The sequence below is a fragment of the Gopherus flavomarginatus genome, chromosome 5 (assembly GCF_025201925.1).
Source record: "Gopherus flavomarginatus isolate rGopFla2 chromosome 5, rGopFla2.mat.asm, whole genome shotgun sequence".
Classification (NCBI taxonomy): Eukaryota; Metazoa; Chordata; order Testudines; family Testudinidae; genus Gopherus; species Gopherus flavomarginatus.
In genome coordinates, this window is record NC_066621.1 from 22574816 (window position 1) to 22595908 (window position 21093).

At 51.9% G+C, this 21093-nt stretch overlaps 1 protein-coding gene across 1 annotated transcript; it reads right to left on the reverse strand.

The window, feature by feature from the left end:
• Positions 1 to 251: 251 nt before the first annotated feature.
• TNNI1 (troponin I1, slow skeletal type) lies at positions 252 to 14136 on the reverse strand. The gene is made up of 8 exons (XM_050956479.1): positions 14030 to 14136; positions 9325 to 9359; positions 7833 to 7874; positions 6275 to 6406; positions 5557 to 5646; positions 3875 to 4051; positions 1522 to 1632; positions 252 to 894 (listed from the first exon to the last, which is right to left on the reverse strand). Exons 4-7 carry the CDS (start codon positions 6398 to 6400, stop codon positions 1525 to 1527), a joined length of 501 nt encoding a protein of 166 aa, XP_050812436.1. The 5' UTR covers positions 6401 to 6406; positions 7833 to 7874; positions 9325 to 9359; positions 14030 to 14136; the 3' UTR covers positions 252 to 894; positions 1522 to 1524.
• Between the last annotated feature and the right edge of the window lie 6957 nt (positions 14137 to 21093).

Here is a 21093-nt window from a genome sequence, read left to right on the forward strand (position 1 = left end):
GATGGTGGCTCATTAAAGTGTGGAAAGCCAGGACTCGGAGCGCTGCACGGCTGAGGGGAGTGCTCTGGAAATCAGGGCGGGAAGTGGTTGGAGGCTGAGGTCCCTTTCAGAGGCGGAGGGAGCCTGTGCATTGACACCCTCACTCTCCCTGCCTCTAGCCAGGGTTTTAGGCCCCTTTGCGTTCTTCAGCTGCAAAATTCATGCACATATTGAACACTAATGAGCATAAAGTGAAGAGCAGACTCTGCAGCTCTGTCCTAAACAGTCTTTTAATGAACACAGAGACACGGCAGTTACTTCCCACGTACTGTACATATCAGAGCTGGATGGTGAGAGCAGGACCAGCGGGTTCATCCCTGGGCTGTCTGCAGAAGGACGGACCAGGAGTCTCATGAGGCATCCTGAAGTTACAAGCATGCCTGAGACCCCATGGCATTACTGACATGAAGCCACTGGCATGTGGCAGGGGCACTGCCTTTCCGCAGGGCACGGGACTCCTGCAGGGTGGCTGGCAAGGCTCTCGCCCTTGCCAGTTAATGGGATCAGCACCTCGGGCCACACTGTTGATCGGTCGTCATGCAGATGCACCACTGTGGCAGTCCAACGGGTTGGTCCCATGCGCCGGGACCTACAGGAGACAACAGCAGCCCACTGCTGGGGTGCCATGCTAGGGCGATTAATTGGCTGCATCACGTGAGGCTATGGCTCATGGAAGCCGGGGTGCGGGGGGGAGCTGATTTTAAGCACAGAGACTGGATGAGCTTTTGCTTTCTGCAGCTGAGCTGGCTCGAGAGCGAATGCAGGAAGAGGCACAAACGGGGCAGCGTGAAGGGTGGCCGGGGGCGAAGCTGCAGGCAGCGGGAGAGGGTGACTCTTCGTCCTTCCAGGCAGCACCTAGGAATCGGAATGGAAGCATCATACAGTGCGAAGGAACAGGCTAGAGGCTGCGCCCTCGTGCGGAGGCTGCACCAGAGCCAGCAGCGCTCAGTGAGGAAGAACACGTGTAAAGAGAAATCCGAGCAAGTTACCACAAGATAAAGAACAAACAGAACAGCTCCCCTGAAATCCCATCTCAGGGAACCAGTGTTTACAAGACTGGGCTCCGCCAGGGAGCGAGTCAAGGCAGAGCGCGGCGTCCCTGCAGCCAGCAACCAGCGAGGCGCTGGGCAGCCCCGGCCCGTGCACAGGCAGGAGGTGCTGGCTCATCTTGGAGCACAGCCCTCAAAATGCTTCGCGAGAGGAGGCAGGGGCCTGGCACTGAGGCTCATAGGACACAAGCTGCCATAATTCAGATCCTCCTGCAGCGTACGCAAACCCAGCACGCTGTAATTTGCCAGCTGGTGGCACTGGGTCATTAACCAGTCAAGTGGGCTCCAGAGGGAATGGGCTCCAGGCCGGTGTGTGACACACACACCTGGACTGAGAGGGTTATTCACAGATGCTGCCTGCAAAAAAAAGGGACATCAGGGATCAGGGGAAGGGGCTGTCGGGACAAAGGCAGGAGTGGGCAGAACACAGTACCTTTTACTGGCCTGTCGGAGATTTGGCAGCATCAAACATCTTCTTCCTGCCCTCCATGCCCGACATGGCCTCCACATTCTTACGCCAGTCGCCCACTTCCACAGGGCGCTCCTGCAGGGAGATGCAGGGGTCAGGGGTCCCGGCAGCATAAAGCTCAGGGAGCCTTGGGACAGGGCATCTGAGCAGCGCTCAGCAAGAGACTGGGGTGGGGAGGGGGAAGTAACAGACTTTGGTGTGTGTGTGTGTGTGTGTGTGTGTTTGTGTGTGTGTACACGCAGGGGTTGGCTGGCTAGGTTCATGCATACATGTGCCATGTACAAATGCGGGGCGGGGTGCATGAGGTACGGGATTGGGTGTTTTCCTGGGTGGACTCAGGGAAGGGAAGCATGGGTTCATGCATGTATGACTCCATATGACGGAAGGTTTATTTTGTCCTTTATTTCCATCCTGGTTGACTCATAAGCTGCTCCATGCCTGAGTGTACTTAAATCCCATGGGCCTTCCAATGCGCCACATCCTCCCACACCCAGAACAACCGTTCCAGCAGTGACCCCAGGTGCAACCTCACGCATGGCATCTCCCCTGGATCCCACTGCACTCGCCCATGGAGCTCCGAGATGACCTGCTGTGTTATTACACAGACAGACAGACGCAGACATGGGTCTCCAATGACCATATACTAAATAGTCTGTACGTTTGGGGCCCCTGACTGCTGCTGCAAAGGCAGCACGAGGGGGGGGAGGCGGGAGTGATATTTCAAGAGATCCCTTTTCCCTGTGAATCAATTAGGAACCATTGTGTCCCTGGAGCTCCTCTGTGTGGAGCTGAATTATAGCTCTGGGATGGGTGGGGTGGGGGCTCTCTATGGTTTTAAAACCCCAGGATGCCCCCTAGAGTCAGTACAGATGGAGACAGCTGGGAAAGCAGTGAGAAAGGGCCCTGATCCTGCTATGTACACAACCCCTCTACTGGGAGGTGAGGACATGCAGTGCCTTATGTGAGCAGCCCTGCTCTTGGCAGGACCAGACCCTGCCTGTATATTCCTTCCCTCGCAGAGCAGATGGCACGGCAGGAGCTCACCTCTGGCTGGAGTTAAAAGAACTGGATGATCTTATGAGCAATAATAATAATGAGACAGACGAGGTTCAGGGATCACCAAACCTCCTGCTTCAGGGCATAAGCTGATCGCCACAGGAGTCAGGAGGGAGATATAGCCTCCCTGTGCAATACTGCGCAATTGATCAGGTGCAGTGTGGGTTGCTTTCCTGTCTCTGGTGCATCATGTATTGGCCTCTGCCTTAGGGTGGGTGCTGGACTAGGAGTCTGATCCAATATACAACCCCCAGGCCTGGCTCTCTGTCCATTTACGCCCGTGTAAATCAGGAGTACCCGCATAGAGCTCCAAGGAGCTACACCAGCTGCATGCAAATGCAAGTGCTTCCAGACAGTAAAATCCTAAGAGCTCAAAGCAATGCCGTGGGAAGTGAAATGCATAGAGATATTCCAGAGTTACACCAGCATACGTGTGAGCAGAATTGGGCCCTGGAGCTAAATGCACTGTAGATGTGTGGACTCACCCCTGCAGCGCTTCCTGCTGGTCTCTCACAAAATTAGCTTGTTCCAGCTCCAGAGCGCCCTCTGCAGGCCAGTGATCCACCTGTCCTCTGGCCCCTTGTCTCTCTCCCTGGACTCGGTGCCCTTTTACGTGGGGTGTTGCCCCCTAGCAGTAATTCCCTCAGTCTTAAGATCTCCCTTCCCTGGGGAACCCCCACCCACTATTCCCACCTTGTCTCAGTATAAAGCTACTGCCAGTCACTGTCTAGCCCCACGCCCTGGGGCAGACTGCAGTATCAGCCTACTCATCACTGACAAGGAGGGTTTGGACCTGCTACCTTGGCCTACCCCAGGGGCTGTCCTCTGCAACCCCCAGTACCCCTTGGCCTTGTGCTAGGCCACAGCCTGGGGCTTTCCAGGCTGGAGCTCTCCAGTTCCTCAGCCTTTCCCCAGCCCTGCTTCACTGAGGTACTCTGCTCAGGTCCCTACATTCAGGCCCTTCTCCCTCTACAAACAGAGAGAATGGTTGGGCTTCTGGCTCACAGCCTCTTATAGGGGCCAGCTGAGCCTGATTGGGGCATGGCCACAGCTGAGCCTACTTTCCTCAATCAGCCCAGGCTGCTTGCCCCAGCCCCAGCCCTCTCCTGGGCTGTTTTCACCCCTTCAGGGCAGGAGCAGGGGACCACCCTGCTACATGCACCCCCTGTCCAAAGGGCCCGACACAAGGTGCACACCCCATGTCAAGTCCCACATCAGCCTCGTGTGGCTCCTCTGCACAGGGGTGAATTTCTCCACCCACCTTCTCTGTGTCCTCCTTCTTGACAGATTTCAGGTTGGCTCTCAGGTCCATGGAGACTTTGTGCTTGGAGCCGAGCAGGGCCCGCAGCATGGCGTCAGCGGAGACACGGACACGGCGCAGCGGGGGGCGCTTGAACTTCCCCCGCAGGTCGAGCACTTTCAGCTTCAGGTTTTTGATCTATGGGATGAGGGAAAAAAGGAGGAGTCGCCAGGTCGGGTGGGGGGCGGGGAGTACGGCACAGCTGCATTGCACCGGGGGGAGGCCCCCGGTCCTGCTTCAAACCAACCTGCAGTGAGCACCTCTGCCTGCTCCTAGCACCAGGGTAAACAGCTCCCCCATCCACTGCGGGTGCCAGGATCCTCACAGGCCACCCATTCTGACCGGGACCACACCCAGGGGTGATTCTCCCATAGGGCACCCAGCCCTAACCCCAAACGAAACATTAACCCCAAGCTCAAGCCATGTCTCTTCTCCCAGCTCCAGACACCACTCGCAGCGATAACGGATCAGAGTCCCATGCAGGGGCTGCTGCGTCTGCACCTCAGGCTCCAATAGCAGCCCCAGCACTTCAGGGACAGCGCCTGTGCACCCGTGAGTGGCTGGCCATCGAAGCCCCTGACGGATGGGCACTGGCTGGGTTGCTGCACATGTTCGCTTCCAACCATCACGGCACCCCCACGAAGTGCTGATCAGCTGGTGAAGGAGAGCAGAGAGGACGACGTGCCTCTGAAACACAAGTCCAGGGTGCCTCTGGCTGGATGGCCCCAGAGTGGGATCATCCAGAGCCAGTGGCTACTGCTGGTAATCTGGCCGAATGGCTTTCGCTTGGATGGGCTGGGTTAGCCTCGCAGGTGGCATGTTTCCCACTAAACTACCCAGGTGGTATGGTCTGGTGGATGGGGTGGAGGCCTGAGATCTGTTTCCAGCTCTAGACACTGGATGCATCCCCTCTCTGTGCCTCAGTATCCCATCCTACCCTGTGTCCAACTTGTCTGTTTAGGCTGTGAGCTCTTTGGGGCAGGAATTCTCTTACTGTATCTGGGTGGCGCCTGGCACCATGGGTCCCCAGTCTTGGTTTTAGGGTTGCCAACTTTCTACTTGCATAAAACCAAATATCCTTGCCCTACCCCCTGCCCCATCCCTCCGCAGAAGCCCTGTCCATGCCCTGCCCCTTCTCTGGGTCCCCGCCCCCGCTCACTCCACACACATTCCTCTCTCTGTCGTTCACTCTCCCCACCCTCACTCACTCGCTCATTTTCACCAGGCTGGGGCAGGGTTCCCGGCCAATAGGAGCTGCAGAGTTGGCACTAGGGGTGGGAGCAGCATGCGGAGCTCCCTGGCTTCCCCTATGCCTAGGAGCTGGAGTGGGGACATGCCGCTGCTTCTGGGAGCTGCACAGAGCCACAGCAGGCAGGGAGCCTGCCTTAGCCCCGCTGCGCCGCTGACCGGATGTTTAACGGCTCGGTCAGCAGTGCTGACCAGAGCAGCTAGAGTCCCTTTTTGACCAGGCGTTCTGGTCGAAAACTGGACACCTGGCAACCCTACTTGGTTTGGGGACCTCTAGGTGTGACCGTAATGTAAATAACGCTAATAACCTAGGTGAGGTACATTGCAGATATCAAAACAAATAACCGGTTAATTAAGAAATAAACTGCAGGCCAGTGCACAAGGCCCCCTCCTACCTCTCTGGTGTTGTGGATGCATTTGGCTTCGATGTCGTACCGCTCCTCATCCACGATTTCTACCTTCTCATGCAGCTCCCTGCACAGATCCTGCAAGGAAGGGTCACAAAGGCCAAGCTGGGAGCTCTCTTCACTGCTCCATCCACTGAGCCTCCCAACAGTGGCCCTGTCTTGCTGCAGCGGGTACCATGTTAAGAGCTAGGCCTTTAGCGGGCAGCCTGTTTGTGGTACCCCCTAGAGGGGGTGTTGAGTCTTCATCAGTCACCAGCCCTGAAATCCCAGCGGCCAGCATGTCCCTGATTGAGTTCCCTGGGAAACCACCTTTACCCTCTACCACAGTACATGCTGGGCACTCGGGTTCACCTTCCAGAGCCTCTGGACCCTGCCCAGAGGGACCCATTCACGAGTGACAGGAGGGGCCCTGCCTCAGCCATAACCACGGGCGGCTCCAGGCATCAGCACGCCAAGCGCGGGCTTGGAGCGGCAAGCCATTGGGGGCGCTCTGCCAGTTTCTGTGAGGGCGGCAGGCAGGCTGCCTTCGTGGCTTGCCTGAGGAGGGTCCGCTGGTCCCGCGGCTTCAACGGACCTCCCGCAGGCGTGCTTGGGGCGGCAAAATGCCTAGAGCCACCCATGGCCATAACAAACAGTGGAGACCTGAGCTGTTGTCAGACTCCCACACAGGTCCCCGGTGGCTCTCCTGACTCCCACTCGAGCCTACCTGCAGCTGGCTGAAGGACAGCCCGCTGGTCCGCAGTGGTGCGATCCTCTCAGCCAGGTATCTCTCCTTCTCCCCTTGCTTGTCCACTTGATCTTGTTCCCATGCTTCCTTGGCTTTGGCTAGCATCAAACTCTAGAGCACACAGCAGACAATGACAGCCTGAGCAGATTCACTGTGCCATGAGGCACCCCCCAAGCCATCACCTCAGGCCAGGGGCACAAGGCAGGTAGCTACCGACGAGCCCGGAGATATTGAGCTCAGTGCATTTGTGGTGAGGGACAGAGACCCTGCATGTTCCTCAAACCCATATAGAAGGGTCTTCAGGGGCTTGTCCTCAGCCTAGCGGGGTGAGGTGCTGGTGCTGGTACAACTAAAAGCATTTCCCCATGGTGTGTGATAAACCCGGCGTGGGGAAAGCTGCAGGAAGGAGGCTGAGAGGTTGCAGAATCTGTGTCTGATTCAGAGACGTCCTCGCTTTCCATGGAGCTACAACTCTTGGCTGGCATTGGCATCACCTGGCTCTCTGTGTGCATGTGTTTTCCCCCGTAAGCAAAAACGTTTCCCCAGCACCATGTCCTGCCTGTGAGGTGCCCAGTGCACTGTTGGCACTAAACAAATGATTAGTATTAATTATTATTGTTAACCAAGGATGTAGGCAGCAGCACCTGCCACCCAATTGTATATTTAATGCACCTTGTCCCCGGAAATTCAGTGTGTGTCCCTGTATACGTGTTGGCTTGGACAGATTCAGTTTTTATCGGTAAATGTCAATTTCACTGCATGACTCACAGACCAGCGGAAAATATTTCCAGAGATAATCCTCTAAGTCTTACAGCTTGGCAAAGTCAGACAGAGGCTGCTTGAGAGCTTATTGGAGGGTGGTTTTAGGCAATTTACTTCATATATTTTGATGCGACATTGACAAATTTGTGCTTTTAACAACAGTTATAAAACTTTATCCTTTTGAATCTCAAGTGTCTACTGTCAGAGCCCCTCCCTATTTTCTGACACCCCTCCAGTTTCCTGCTACATTTTGATAAATTGATAATTGATAAAACTGATAAAAACAAAACAAAAATGCTTTAAAAATAACTATTGATATTATCCATTAAAATTATAGAAAGATAAAAATCAAATTCTGCCAAGCCTATATATGTGACACACTGGCTAAGCATGCCCCTCCCCCCGCAGCGGCTAGCAGCCTACTAGTACTCCTTGAATTACTTCTGCACCACAAGTGTTATATATGCCTGTGTTTTTAGTGCTGAAGGTCCCAGGTTCAAACCGTGCTGATAACTTGGGGAACAGACGGGTGTTATATTTCCAGCCATGAAGTTCTGAGCAGCTGAGGGATTGTTACAGGTTCTAGGGATCATGGAGGTGGGAACAGGGCTGGCTTCTTCAGAGACCCAGGATCCTCCCTGTACCCAGTGGAAAGCTGAGGTTTTCTTTCAATAAACCCTTTGGCTAGCCATGGAAATGTTCATACCATGTTTCCACACCGATGCTTTTAATCCTGACTTGCTATCTCAGCCGGGATAGACCCAAAGGGACTCACCTTCAACAAGAGTTTGCGCGATGCCGTGATCTTGGACTTTCTCTGTGGAAGGAAAAGACAAAAGAAAAGACATTTTAAATGCAAACTCATTACAGAAAATGCATGTTAATGTCCAGATTTATTGGCGCGGGGGGGAATCCAGGAGCACTTACCTCCCTGCAGTTGTTCATTCAGACAGATGAAATAAAGAGGGGGAAAAACAGAACAAATAATCAATAGACAGAATCATAAATTACTAGGGTTGGAAGGGACCTCAGGAGGTCATCTAGTCCAACCCCCTGCTCAAAGCAGGACCAGCTAAATCCCCAAATAACCCCACAATATTGGGTTTAGCAGGCCAATGTTCAAACCACTGAGCTATCCCTCCCCCCTTTCACAAAACTGCTGGAGCTCACAGATGGACTCTTTGCTACTGCATGCAAAATGTGCCACAGATGGGAAGTGTTTCTTTGGACCAGATCCTCAGTAGGTGTAAATTGATGGAGCTACACCAGTTTACATCAGCTGAAGATCCAACTCTTAGATATTAAGGCAATAAATATGCATTATTAGTAGAATTGTAAAGCCAGGCTAAAGGTCTGCATGTGTATGAAGACTTTAATTTGAGGAACTCACAGCAATTATAGGTATTAATTAAGCAAACGTCAATGCCCACATAAGGTAGGTGACATTAGAGCCATTTTACATGTAGGGAAACTGAGCCGCAGGCAGTTAAACAACTTGCTCAAAATTACACCACTTATCAGTGGAGAGGGTGCTGGGATAAGACCAAGGAGTCCTGACTTCTAGTAAGGCACTTCTCTAACCACTAGATCACACACAGTTCATGTACAAGTACATGCCATTATCTGGGCTGTGTGTGTCAGTGCCAGCCTGTGTGAATACACGTGCAGTGTCAATACTCAGAGGCTGACTCTGGCTCTGTATTCAGATTCCTGGCTGGGAGGAGTGTGGCAGTGTGAAGAGAGTCGCTGCTTTAAGCAATTTGACAGATCCAAATATTGCACCAAAGCGCATGGAAATTCCTTGTGTGGGAACATTTTGCAGTTTGGGTAACTGCTCTTTGCTGACATGAAGTTTTGGATATGGCACGTGGAAATGCAAAGCTTGGAAGCGTGAAAATGCTGGGGGTTGGAAATGGGAGCATTTCTGAGTGTAAAGGGACGGCGTGGCACCAAAACTCGAGCTGCTCTGTGAGCAAAGATCTCAACATTTCACAAGTCCCCCCTACCCCGCCCAAATTGGACCATTTTCACAAAAAGCCAAAGCAAGCATGAGATTCTCCTGTTGTGATAGCGCAGCCTGGAAATCTGCCTCCCTCTAGTGGCTGATCCACAGAAGGCTGTTATCATTCTGGGACTGCTTTGAGTTGCTCCACCTAGTCAATGGTTTGCATTCAAACCCTGCTGTTGGTTCGATTAGCGTCCCACAGCTCTCCTGAGACATCTGAAGCTTAGGGGAGTCCAGCAAAGGCAAAGGGAAGTACTGCTACTTACGGTTCTGGCATTGTGCTGTCCGATTCTGCACCTAGAATCACCCCAAAGCAAAATGATCAATCAAGGAATCAAAAGGTGAGCCTGCCTCCACCCACTCCTACACAGCAGGGCATAATTCACAGTCTGTGTTTACCAAAGAGCCAGGACTGAGGTCCTTTGGCAGACCTGGGGCTCATGACTGGGGCAGAACGGGGCTGCAGGCTGGGACTAAGTCATATGTGTAGGGAGCCCAGGACTGGGCTAGCAGAGGACTGTGGGTAGAGACTGAGGGGCAGCGACAGGAGGGGACTCCAGGCTAGGATAGCAGGGGGCTGCAGGCTGGGACTGAGGCACTTGGACAGAGCTGTGCGTGGGGATCCCAGGGCTAGCAGGGGGCTGAGGGTCGGGATTGCGTTGTACTGGCAGTTATGCAGAGATCTCTGAGCTGAAGTAACTTGCCTCCTGACAGCACACCTTGTTCTCATGGGCACTGCTTGTGTTTCCAGCTGAGCTGCCATCCCTAATGCCCTAGCTGGGCTCAGGGTCTGTATTCGAGTTCTACACTCCAGGCATCCAACCAGGACTCCACTGCTCAGCAAACCCCACTGGAGAGACCCTCGCTTGCGTCTCAGCAGACCACAAACTTCTCATTGGACTAGACCCTCACTGGGAACAGCACCAGAACTAGCCCTGAGCTAAACAGGACCCTGGTGCTTCCCGCGAGGGGCTGCACTGCTCTCCCCCTGCCCTTCCCCCCTCCTCACTGCCTGCGAAGAGAAAGCACCTGTGCCTGCCTTTTAACCTGACTGCACGATGGCTTTGTATGGTCTCTTCTAGCGCAGCCCCGCGAAACGCACTGCTCCGCTCAGGAGGAGATGGCTCTAGGCCCAGCTGTGCCATCAGGCTGCTGAACAAAGGGCTGGTGGGAATCAACAACTGGCTCTCAGATAAGATTACACTTTCCAAACAGTTCTGGGAGAGTGTAAGATTCCAGCCCCACCTTCACCAGGAGCTGCTCAGGAGAAAATACACCCCCCCCTGCCCTGGTGCTTTTTCTAGCTCCTTTCGAGACCCCCTACTCATGATGCTTTCCAGACTGCAGAGCCCCAGCCCCAGTGGAGGTGTCTGAGTGCAAAGGAGACACAGAAACTGAGCAGCCTGGCAGGCAGACACCTGATAAAGGGGGCAGTGGTGCATTTCCCCATGTCCTTGAGAGCAATTACGCTTTTAGTAATGGGCACAGCTGCACCAGTTCCATTAGCAAAGTATCTCTTGGATGAAGGCAGGGCTGAAAGAGGGAGGAGTGGGCTGGGTGAACAGTTCCTAATGTCTCATCTGCCTTTTCTCCCCAATTGCAGATTGTCCATAAACAGCTCGACCTTTCACCCAAATGTAGTTTCATTGCTGGTAGTTTCATTGCAACTTTCATATTCCCAATTCTAAATGCCCGCTGTTTGGGTTGGATGTATAAGCCGTGGACCCTTTGAATTAGGTTCCCAGGGAGGAATAGTCATGATTATGAATTTGAAATTGTCTTGCCACAAAAATTCTCTGACATCTGCTGAAAAAAGGTGCTGCTTCCACTAAATTCCTACCTCACTTGCTAGACTAGTACCAGGGGAGAAATTCACTCCTATCCAGAGCAACAGCAAAATGGCCTCCTCAAAACTCTCCTTTGCTGTGATGCCTACAAAAGACTGACAACAGTTAAGCTGGTGTTGTGCAGAAACCAGTGCCTATCCTTTGAACCACACTGTCTCATTGTCTCCAGGTCCCCATCCACCTGTTATCTCCTGTCTTATACTTAGATTGTAAGCTCCTTGGGGCAGGGACCATCGTTTTGTTCTGGTCCATGGCACTATGGTAATACAAATAATAACCAAAAATAACAATCATTAATCCTGCGCACCACTTAAGCCCCAGGACTAGAGCAGGTCAAAGTTCCCCATAGTTTTTTCATTAAAAAAAATAACAACGTATTTTCTGCAGCAAAATATTGATCTTCCTCATACTTTTTCAGTTCTCCAATCAAGAGGAGAGAAACAAAAAAACCCGTTTTGAATCGATATTTTAAAATAAAGCAATTTTTGTCTTCAGAAGTGTCAAATCACTTCATTTCGATTGACGATGTCAGCATTTCTGTTCCAATTCAAAACGTTCTGTAATTTTTGTTTCGAGAACATTTTCGATTATTCCCTTTTTTTGTTCTAATCTGGGAAATCCTTTTGAAGTGTCCAGCTTTGTTTTTCCAATCACTCTGCACAGGATCTGATGCTTGTCCTTTGTTTAGGGGGGATTTCACCCAGCAATCAAGCACAAGGAGGGATGTGACGACCGCAAGGGAAGCGGATTTGTGAACAGGTGGGAAAGAATGTTTGTGAATTAATTTAATGCTGCATTATAATGAGTCACTATTAATATTGCAACAGCGCCTAGGGACCCCACTGCGCCATGCACTGTGGGTAGACAGTCCCTGGCCCCAAAGAGCTTGCAATCTAAAGAGGCGAGACAGACAAAGGGGGTGGGGAGGGGAAAGAGAAAAGAAGTGACATGCCCAAGTCACACAGCAGGTCAGTGGCAAAGCCAGGAATAGAGTCCAGATCTCCTGACTCTCAGGCTCTAGACCCCCGCCCACACAATGATATCACAGCTGTAATCATGGGAATCTTTCCCTCCTCTAGTAAAAGTGTTATTATTATTTGCCTGTTCATCCAAAACTTGAGCTCTTTTAGGTCAGATCTAACCCTGGTTTAAGTGAACGCAATATCCACTGACTTCAGCGCAAGGCTGCATTAGCTCCACCTTCGTTTAGAACTTTGACACCAAAGAGAAGCTTTCCTTCAATACAGCGAAAGATCCAGACCTCAGGCCCTTCTGCCCAGCCTTTGGGCAAGATCCGGAGAAGATAGACGAGTCTCTTGAGGGGTTTTAAACATCACTTACCATACCATTCTCTGAACCAAAGCACAAGAGTTAAATCTGTGCTCCTCACTGATTGACAGGTGTCAGCTTATTAGAGTCCTACCACTTCATGAAAGCGTATGGGCCTCTCACTCCAGTTTGATATCAATATAATGTCATTGACTTTAATGCAGTTACTCCTGATTTACACAAGGGTGAGTGAGAGGGGACTCAGGCCTTATAGATTTCCCATACCCACTGGATTCAGGCAGAAGCCCGCTCCTGTAGAAGGCGCTGACCCAGGGACTTTGGGTTAATCAACTTTTAGGGTCAGATTTTTCCAAACCTCTAATGCCTCACATTTGGCAGCCAGAAATCAGGTTCTTCATCATGCGAACTGCACCCATGGTTGTACAGGCCATAACGTGCAGCCAGAGCCAGGAGCCTGCCAGCGCTCTCTGCAGAGGCACATTCAGGTAGGCTCAGGGATCCAGGTTTGGTTCAGCTCCTCTACCTATCTGATGGGGCTACAGGACCTGTGTCTGGTAAATTCTGGCCTGGATTCCTGTGCCCACTGGAATGGATTCCTTATATATCCCAGACGCTGCTACGGAAATCATGAAATGAAATAGCTCCTCAAATTCCATTTCTGCAGGAGAATTCAGCCTGGGAAAGGTCTAGGAAACTGGAAACTCCTTAACTCTACCTGGCTGGAAACACACAAACAGACACACCGAACAAGCACAACACAAAGCATACAACTACAAACATTCTCACAACACACACGCACACCCCCAACAGCTTAGTGTAACTGAGAGCCCTTTCAAAGGTGCATCTCGTAGCAATTCTAGCTTCGAGTAGAGGGCACTTGGAACAGACACTTCAAACAAAGAGCTTGGCAGGTCACCAGTGCCCGGTGGGGACCGACCTGCTCTGTGATACCCTAGCTGGACAGGCAGATAAGCTTTGGCCAAGTCCGCTCTGAGAAACAGAAAGACAGATGATTTTAGAACCCGGTCTCCAACCCCTCTACTGCTCACAGGGCTTGACCACAGCCTTTCCAGTTACTGCAATGGGTCAGCTGTGGGTGGGCAGCGGGAAATACCTGCCTCCCAGGGACCAGACAGCAAAGGGACAGCTAAAGGGGCATTTTGTTATAAAACACACGATGCCTTAGCAAACCAGCCTTTTGAACAGAGCCAGTCTGGAGCCAGAGCATAGCCCTTACGCCTGGGGCAACGTTCTCCGGAGATCCTACATGACATAGGAGCCTAAGTTCCATTATCAAAAGTGACTTGGGCACGAGAGGGGTCTCACTGAAAGTTCATGGGGCTCAGGCTCTGATGTCATTCGGGGCTGAGGAACATTACCCCTCACCTTGATCTCCCTGGCACCCGGGTTTGGCAGGAGGGGAAGAAGCTGGTTTGCTTTTCACCAACACAGATTCCCCAAGAGTGGATAAAATGCTGTGAAACCAAGTGCCTAGCCTGAAGTGCCCAGTCTGTAGCTCCCAACGCCTAAGTCTCCGATTTGATAGACAGAGAGAGAAAGCTAGAGAGAGAACTAATATCTAGGCATTTCTAGGATACCTACTATCTTGGGGTCTAAATGGAACCTAAAATTTCATAGGCGGTGACAGAGTTCTAGCCCCAGCGACTTGCCCACCAACACGCTGGCTACCATTACAATCAGCCTGGCTACAGCTAGTAGAATCAGGTAAAATCTCACCTCCCTGGCCCCAGCTGCCAAAGCAGCAAATGAAAGAACCAATCCCTGGGGCTGGCAAATGTGCTAGGCTAACCTGGCAAGGTAGCGTCTTACCTAGTGCAGTCCAAGCAGAGGGGAGGTGGTAGCTGGAGGCTGGAGGGCTGCAGACTGCAAGGGGATGGGGAAGGGATGAGAGTATTAAATCCAAGCCAGCCTGCAACTGGTTGGTAAAAATAGAACAGGCAGATATACCCCTTTTATACGCACACGCTCACTGCACACACACACACGCTTGCTACCCATGGACAGTGCACACTCTTGCACACCCACTCTATACCATACACACACATTCATGCTACACACCACACACAGATGAACACTGCACACATATGCCTAGGTCACCACACATGATACACACGTGCACATCACCGACACTTTACACACGTATGGTATAAAAACACACACATTAGCACTCACGCACTTCCACCACACCACATTACACATTCACATTAAACACAGGTGGCACTGACACTGTACACATACACACTACACACCTACACTAACTTGCTCATACACGGGCACACACTATATATATAGCTCACAACACATTGGGCCAGGTTCTCAGCTCCTGCAAATTGGCACAGGTCTGCCGACTCCTACTGATTTACACCAGCGGATGACCTTGCCCACTAGACACAAACATACACGGTACACACATGCCATAAGCACTATAGACACACACATGAACACGCTGAACCAGATTCCCCGCTGTGCCAATCCGTCGATGGAATGACATCCATGTGCAACTGACGCAGCAGAGTGGTGAATCCGGCCCATGGACCTCAACTCACACTTCAGTTCTGGAGAGCCCTGCAGCTGAGAAACCCCCTGGACCTGCAGCAATGGATTATTTTTACTTACAGGAACACAGTGTGATTCACTGGAACATCTCCTGCAGGGCAGAAAATCCCCAGCAGGACAGGAGCATTATACGACTCCAGGACACATGCTCATAAAGCCACAGTGCTACATGTGCACAGACTATACTTACACAAACACACATTCAGAGTGTATACTTACATAGACACACACAGACAATACACACTCATTGTCTGCATATTCACACGCACACACAAGGGATAGATACACACCCTACACACTGACATATCTATATGATAGGGAACTTGTGTTTGCATATAGACAGGCAGACCTATAGACAGACAGCTCTGATGAATGTTGGGAATTGGTCCTGCTTTTTACCATCAAACTCACTGAAAAATTAACACAAACCGAAGAGTGGCTGGTGCCTGTGCTGCCCCTAGTGAAGACTCCGCTGCCCCCTGCCCAAAAAAGCCTTGGATCCTGTCTCTGAGCAGGCTGGGGGCTCTGGGAGGCCATGGCTGCACCTGTTGGCCTGTGTATTTTTAGGGCAGACCTTATGAGTGAACAATGCACAGATTATAGCCCAGCAAGGACAATGCCTGCTATGTTAATCCCCGCGGCTATTATGGTCATGGCAGGGCACCGGCCAGGCTGTGTATATCCTTGGGGGTAGGGAGGAACAGCTGGGAGTGAAGGGAACCTGCCCCCTTAGAATCATAGATTATTAGGGTTGGAAGGGACCTCAGGAGATCATCTAGTCCAACCCCCTGCTCAGAGCAGGACCAATCCCCAAATTGCCCCCTCAAGGATTGAACTCACAGCCCTGGGTCTAACAGGCCAATGCTCAAAGCCACTGAGCTATCCCTCCCTCCTCCCAACACTGGGCACAGATCACTGGGGTAGGGAGTGGATTCACCAGCCCCCAGCTCAGCACCTCATCTCAAGGACCTGGGGCAGACCCTCAGCTGGTGTAAATCGACTGGCCTGTGGTGAATGCCAGCTGGGGACCTGATACTACATTCACAGCAATGGGCCTGGAGGGGGTGGGGTGGGGGTTCTCCTTCCCCTCGGGGCTCAGGAGACTCGCTTTGCATCAGCTCCTCTCCCCTCTCCCATGCTGTTGCCCAGTGAGGGGGCCCCAGGCGTGGATCCCATCAGAGCAGGAACTCCGCCGCTCAGTCACCTTTAGCCCCATCACTTGGCTGGGAAGGGAGGCAGGAGAGGCTCTGGGCAGCCCCGGTGACCCAACCCTGCCCCAGCTCTCACAAGAAGGTGGTGGGTGTAACAGGGCCCTGGAGCCAATGGGGTTACTGTAGATTAACTCCAGCATAGCCGGGGTCAGGATGAAGCCCGTCCCCCGGGCACTAGCAGAGCCATGTGCTAGATGGAGGCAGTGCAGGCGAAGAGTGTCACTGATACCGGGCTATGGTGGCTCCCAGCCTTTGGGGTTGGCATGGCAGGTGGCAGACCCCACCCTTCACTGTGGCTCTGTTCACATGCCACCATCTCGCCTTCCTCTCTCGCTCCCTTTTCCTCTCCGCCTTTCTTGTCTCTGTTTCCCTTTTCTGGGTATTTTTCTTGTATTTTTTTCATTCTTCCCCCTCCCCCATTTTTCTTCCCCCTCCTCTGTCCAAGGCAGTGTCCCATCTCAACCCCTCCCAGAAGCCCGAGGGGAGGTAAATTAAGGCTGGGGTTTCCCAAGAGGCAGAAGGAATGGCAATGGGCTGCTTTGGATGTTCCCAGCCTCAAAGCCTAGGACACAGCTTGTGAGCCTGACTGCGGACCATGCACCAAGGCCTGTTTGTCACTCGAGCCCAGGGCCAGACCTGGGCATTTCCAGAGCCTTCCACCCAAGCCAGCTCTAATGCTTACACTGAGAATGGCCAACCCACACGTGCATTCGCAGGCTGAGCTGCCACCAACCTACCTGGGATGAAGAGCAAAACGCAGGGTGAGAGGAGCTGGTTGCTAAGGACATAACAGTAGGGATCTAAATTGTCTGTTGCACATAAATACTATGGAGACAGGCGCTCTGGAAATGAGACAGAGAGCTAGATGGCTGATCGGTGGGCTAAGATAGGAGGATGGAGAGATAAACAGAGATTTGCTGTTTAGGGTTTCTTTATGCAGACTGATGTTGGATCACCAAGGCCAGGGCATCATCATCATGGCAAATCCAGAAGGGACAAAGCCTCCTTGCAGATCAAGCGCCACCTGGGCTGATCTCTAGCTAGGTCATAGGTGGTCTGGCTGGATGTCCGGTCTGTCATCAGCGACTTGATCCTGCCACCAAAGCTGTTAGCGCTGGCCGGGCAGCAAGTGTTCCCTTGCTTCATAATTTGTCGGCCTTCCATCCTAATGCGTCCATCCTGAAGCCGACCATCTGCACCATTCTGGTCAGTTGTCCTGGAAGCTGAAATGGCCCAGAGTTTGTCTCTTCCACTGAGGCGAACATAACCAATGACACCTTGTCAAAGGGCCATCCCATTCTCCTGGGGGTTGGCGGCTAAGGAAAAGCCCCAGGTAGGGTGACCAGACAGCAAGTGTGAAAAATCAGGATGGGGTGGGGGGTAATAGGAGCCTATATAAGAAAAAGCCCCCAAAATTGGCTCTGTCCCTATAAAATCAGGACATCTGGCCACCCTAGCCCCAGGGCAGATGATCTGCGAAGGAAACTCATTTATTTTGCCCTTCCCTGGCCAGCTGCTCGACACAGACATTCCAGTTCCCGGTTGTGTGTGTCATTGCCATGTTTCAGTTGGTTCTTTCCCACAAGATCCCCCCATGTCTCCCTGCCCACCTTTGCTGAAAGGCCCTGAGGAGATTACTGGAGGACATCACTTGTGATATCACACAAGCCAGTCACTTGGGCTGCAGCCGTCCCTCCAAATACAAGGGAACACTCAATGCTTAAGGCAGCTAGAGGAGGCTGTGGGTTCCCTTATGGGTGCTGTGCTCTGCCTTTGCATGGCACCATGCCAAGAGCCTCTCTGCTCTGCAGGGCTCATGCAGGGGCAGTCCCTGGCTGCAGAACAATTGTGGGCCCTCACTCAAGCCCTCACTCAACCCCTGCCCCAGTGTGTGGAGACCGTCCCAATGCTCCCTGGAGGGAGCTATGATTGTCTGCTGCCCCCTGCAGAAGGCCCTGTGCTGCAGCTCCGGCTCCAGACTCAGGAGAGGAGACTGCAAAGGTCTTGCCAGTGTTTTCCTGTGAAACGCAGAATCCAACACCATAGAACAACCCCCTTTCCAACCCAGTTTGTGAGGGGGCCTCTATGCACCATGCCCGGGTGGCCAGGGCACAGCAAGGCACCGTGGGCTGCACGGTTGCCCCTATGAAATGCTCCTCCATAAAGAGTTTGTCCCAGTGCAATAAATGTGCTTATCCCCTATCCCAGCCCCTTGCATATGGCTATGGAGCAGGGTGATTTAAAACAGGCCCAGTTAAACCTTTATAAGGCAAAAAGGCCTGGTCTGGACTGTGTCTTAATCACAGTCTTTGATCAGAGGGGGTGTGGGAAGGACGCAACACAAACTATGCCTGTTATGGATCATGGATCATTAATATTATGGGATTTCTCTTAAGATATGATCCCAGTCTGTCATTGCTGTGTTTGCTGCCACAATCCCAAGTTCCTCACCAGGCTCTTCTTACAGAGGACTCTGTGGGTGTGTGGGCAGGTTCCCTCTCTCCCTTAATTTCTCTTGACTCGGAGCAGGGACAAGTGCTTTGATCTGCAGCAGAAGGGAGATGGATGTGAAAAAGGCCAGACTCCTTGCCAAAATAACAATAACAGTGCTCAGCTTGTCATTCCTGGACCTCAGAGCACTTTACGAAGGAGGGGCAGTATCACGATCCCCATTTTACAAAGTTGGGGAAACTGAGGCACAGAGCAGGAATGGGCTGGTAGCGGCAGCACACTTGGCCTGTGACTTGGCTGGACAATGATGGGGCTGCGTGGTGGGGCACCCTGCTCAGTCGGAAAGATGGTGACTGTGATGCATGGTCTCGGACACTGGTGTTAAGAGCAGGAGGGAGACTCAGGGCTGTGTCAGCACCAGTGAACTGCCTCACACCCCAGACAGGAACAAGAGCAACCCAGTTATGGGCCCTGTCACCTATTTTCACCACATTCCCTAATCACACTCGGAGGATTTGCCAGGGTGGAATAGCCCACCTAGCCTAGTATCCTGCCTCCTTTAGCCCAGGCAATATAGCACCAGCTTTTCCAAAGCACTAATTCAACTTACATTTAGGGCCCTAAATAATTGTCCAGATTATCAGAGTTTGGCACGTTGGGTGCACATTGGGTACTCAACACTTCGGCAAATCTTATTTTGGTGCTTACCTGGGCGCTAAGCTCTTGTGAAAATCTGCCTCTTAGAAATGATTTAGATTAGCTAGGCCCATCTACTGAGCTCTAGATGGATTGGGTCAGTATACTAAGGTCTAGAGGAAGGACAGGTAGGTTGAAGCTATAAAACTCAGATCCAGATCTCAGTCTGGACTCAGAGAACCCCAGTTCTCTGGGTTGTTTGTGGGGTTTGCTCTGGGGCTGTCTCTAGTCATGAGCACAACTGGGATGATCATGGAATAAACAGAAATCTCAAGTAGGGGCAGAGAGGTGATTTTACCTCTGTATTTGGCACTGGTGCAACTGCTGCTGGAATGCTGGGTCCAGTTCTGGTGGCCACAATTCAAGAAGGATGTTGATCAGTTGGAGAGGGGTCAGAGAAGAGCTGCGCAAATGATTAAAGGATTAGAAAACCTGCCTTCTAGTGATAAAGAGTCAAGGAGATCAATCTATTTACTTTAACAAACAGAAGGTTAAGGGGTCACTTGATGACAGTCTATAAGTACCTACATGGGGATCAAATATTTAATAATGAGCCCTTCAGTCTAGCAAGAAAAGTCTAACATCTCAATGGCTAGAAGTTGAAGCTAGACAAATTCAGGCTGGAAATAAAGTGTAAATTTTTAACAGATTAAATAATTAACCATTGTTCCAAATGTTCCAAGAGTCCATCCTGATTGGTCACCTCGCTTCTGCTCTCTGATTGGACAAATGAGATGTTGACACACCCAATAATGTGCTTTCCAGATCAACTCTTTGGACAAATCATCATTGGTCCAGCACTCGGGAAACTGGGATTTGTGAGCATTCTGGCCCATGCCCATTGGCTGCCTGAATCCTGGGTTTCTCCATCACTTACAATTTTTAAATCAAGATTGGATGTTTTGTTTCTAAAAGCTCTGCTCTAGGCAGAGGTGAAAGTAAGCCAGTACTGGCCGGTATGGAGGACTGGTAAGAAAAGGTGCAGCAACTACCAGCAAGAAAATGGAGCACTCTCTCCTGCTCTGACAAAGCATTCGGGGCTCCCGCTGCCTCTACCACCCCGGACCCTTTAAATAGCCACTGAAGCCCTGCCGCCGCTGCCCCAGGGCGCCGGCAGCAAGGCTCCGGAGAGGATTTAAAGGGTCCTGGAAGGTAGCTGCAGCTGGAGCCCCGGGCCCTGCTGTTGGAATCCTGGGGCTCCATAGGCAATTTAAAGGGCCCGGGGCTTTGCTGCAGTAGCAGCAGCTAGAGCCCCGGGCCCTTTAAATTGCCCCATTTAAATTGCTTCCGAACCCCAGGGCTCCCAGCCATCTTTGCAGCTGGGAGTTCAGGCGGTGATTTAAAGGGCTTGGGGCTTCCAGCTGCTGCTACCACAGCTCTAGCCCCTGATTTAAAGGACTTGGGGATTTAAAGGCTCCGCCTCTTCCGGTGGAGGCCACACCCCTCCTCAGGATTCTCCGAGTATCGGCAAATCCTTTAAGTTTCTTTCACCTCTGGCTCTAGGAACTATTTGGGGGAAGTTCTCTGGCCCTTGCTATGCAGGAGGTCACACTAGATGATCCCAATGGTCCCATCTGACCTTGGAATGTATGAAAGCTGTTAGAGCCAGAGTTCAGTCTGGACTCAGAAAACCCCAATGCTTTGGGCTGTTTGGATGTGGGGGTTTGGTCTGGGCCTGTCTCTACCTCAGGAATAGCGCTGGGATGATCACCCAAAAGTGTGGGTCCTTTGCCCCACCCTGTTTCTCCTCCCAACCTCTCTCCCCTGTAGATTTTGTGCTGCTCATCTGTGAGAGATGAATCAGCTACCTGTGTCTGTGTACCCCTCTGTGAACAGGCTGAGAGCCTGGACCCCACATTTTGGTTCTTGGGAGAGGCACCTTCACCTAGGAGCCTCCTCTAACACAAAGGGAGCATCTGGGAGTGTTGTCTAATCTCCCTTGACATTTCAGAGCTGGCT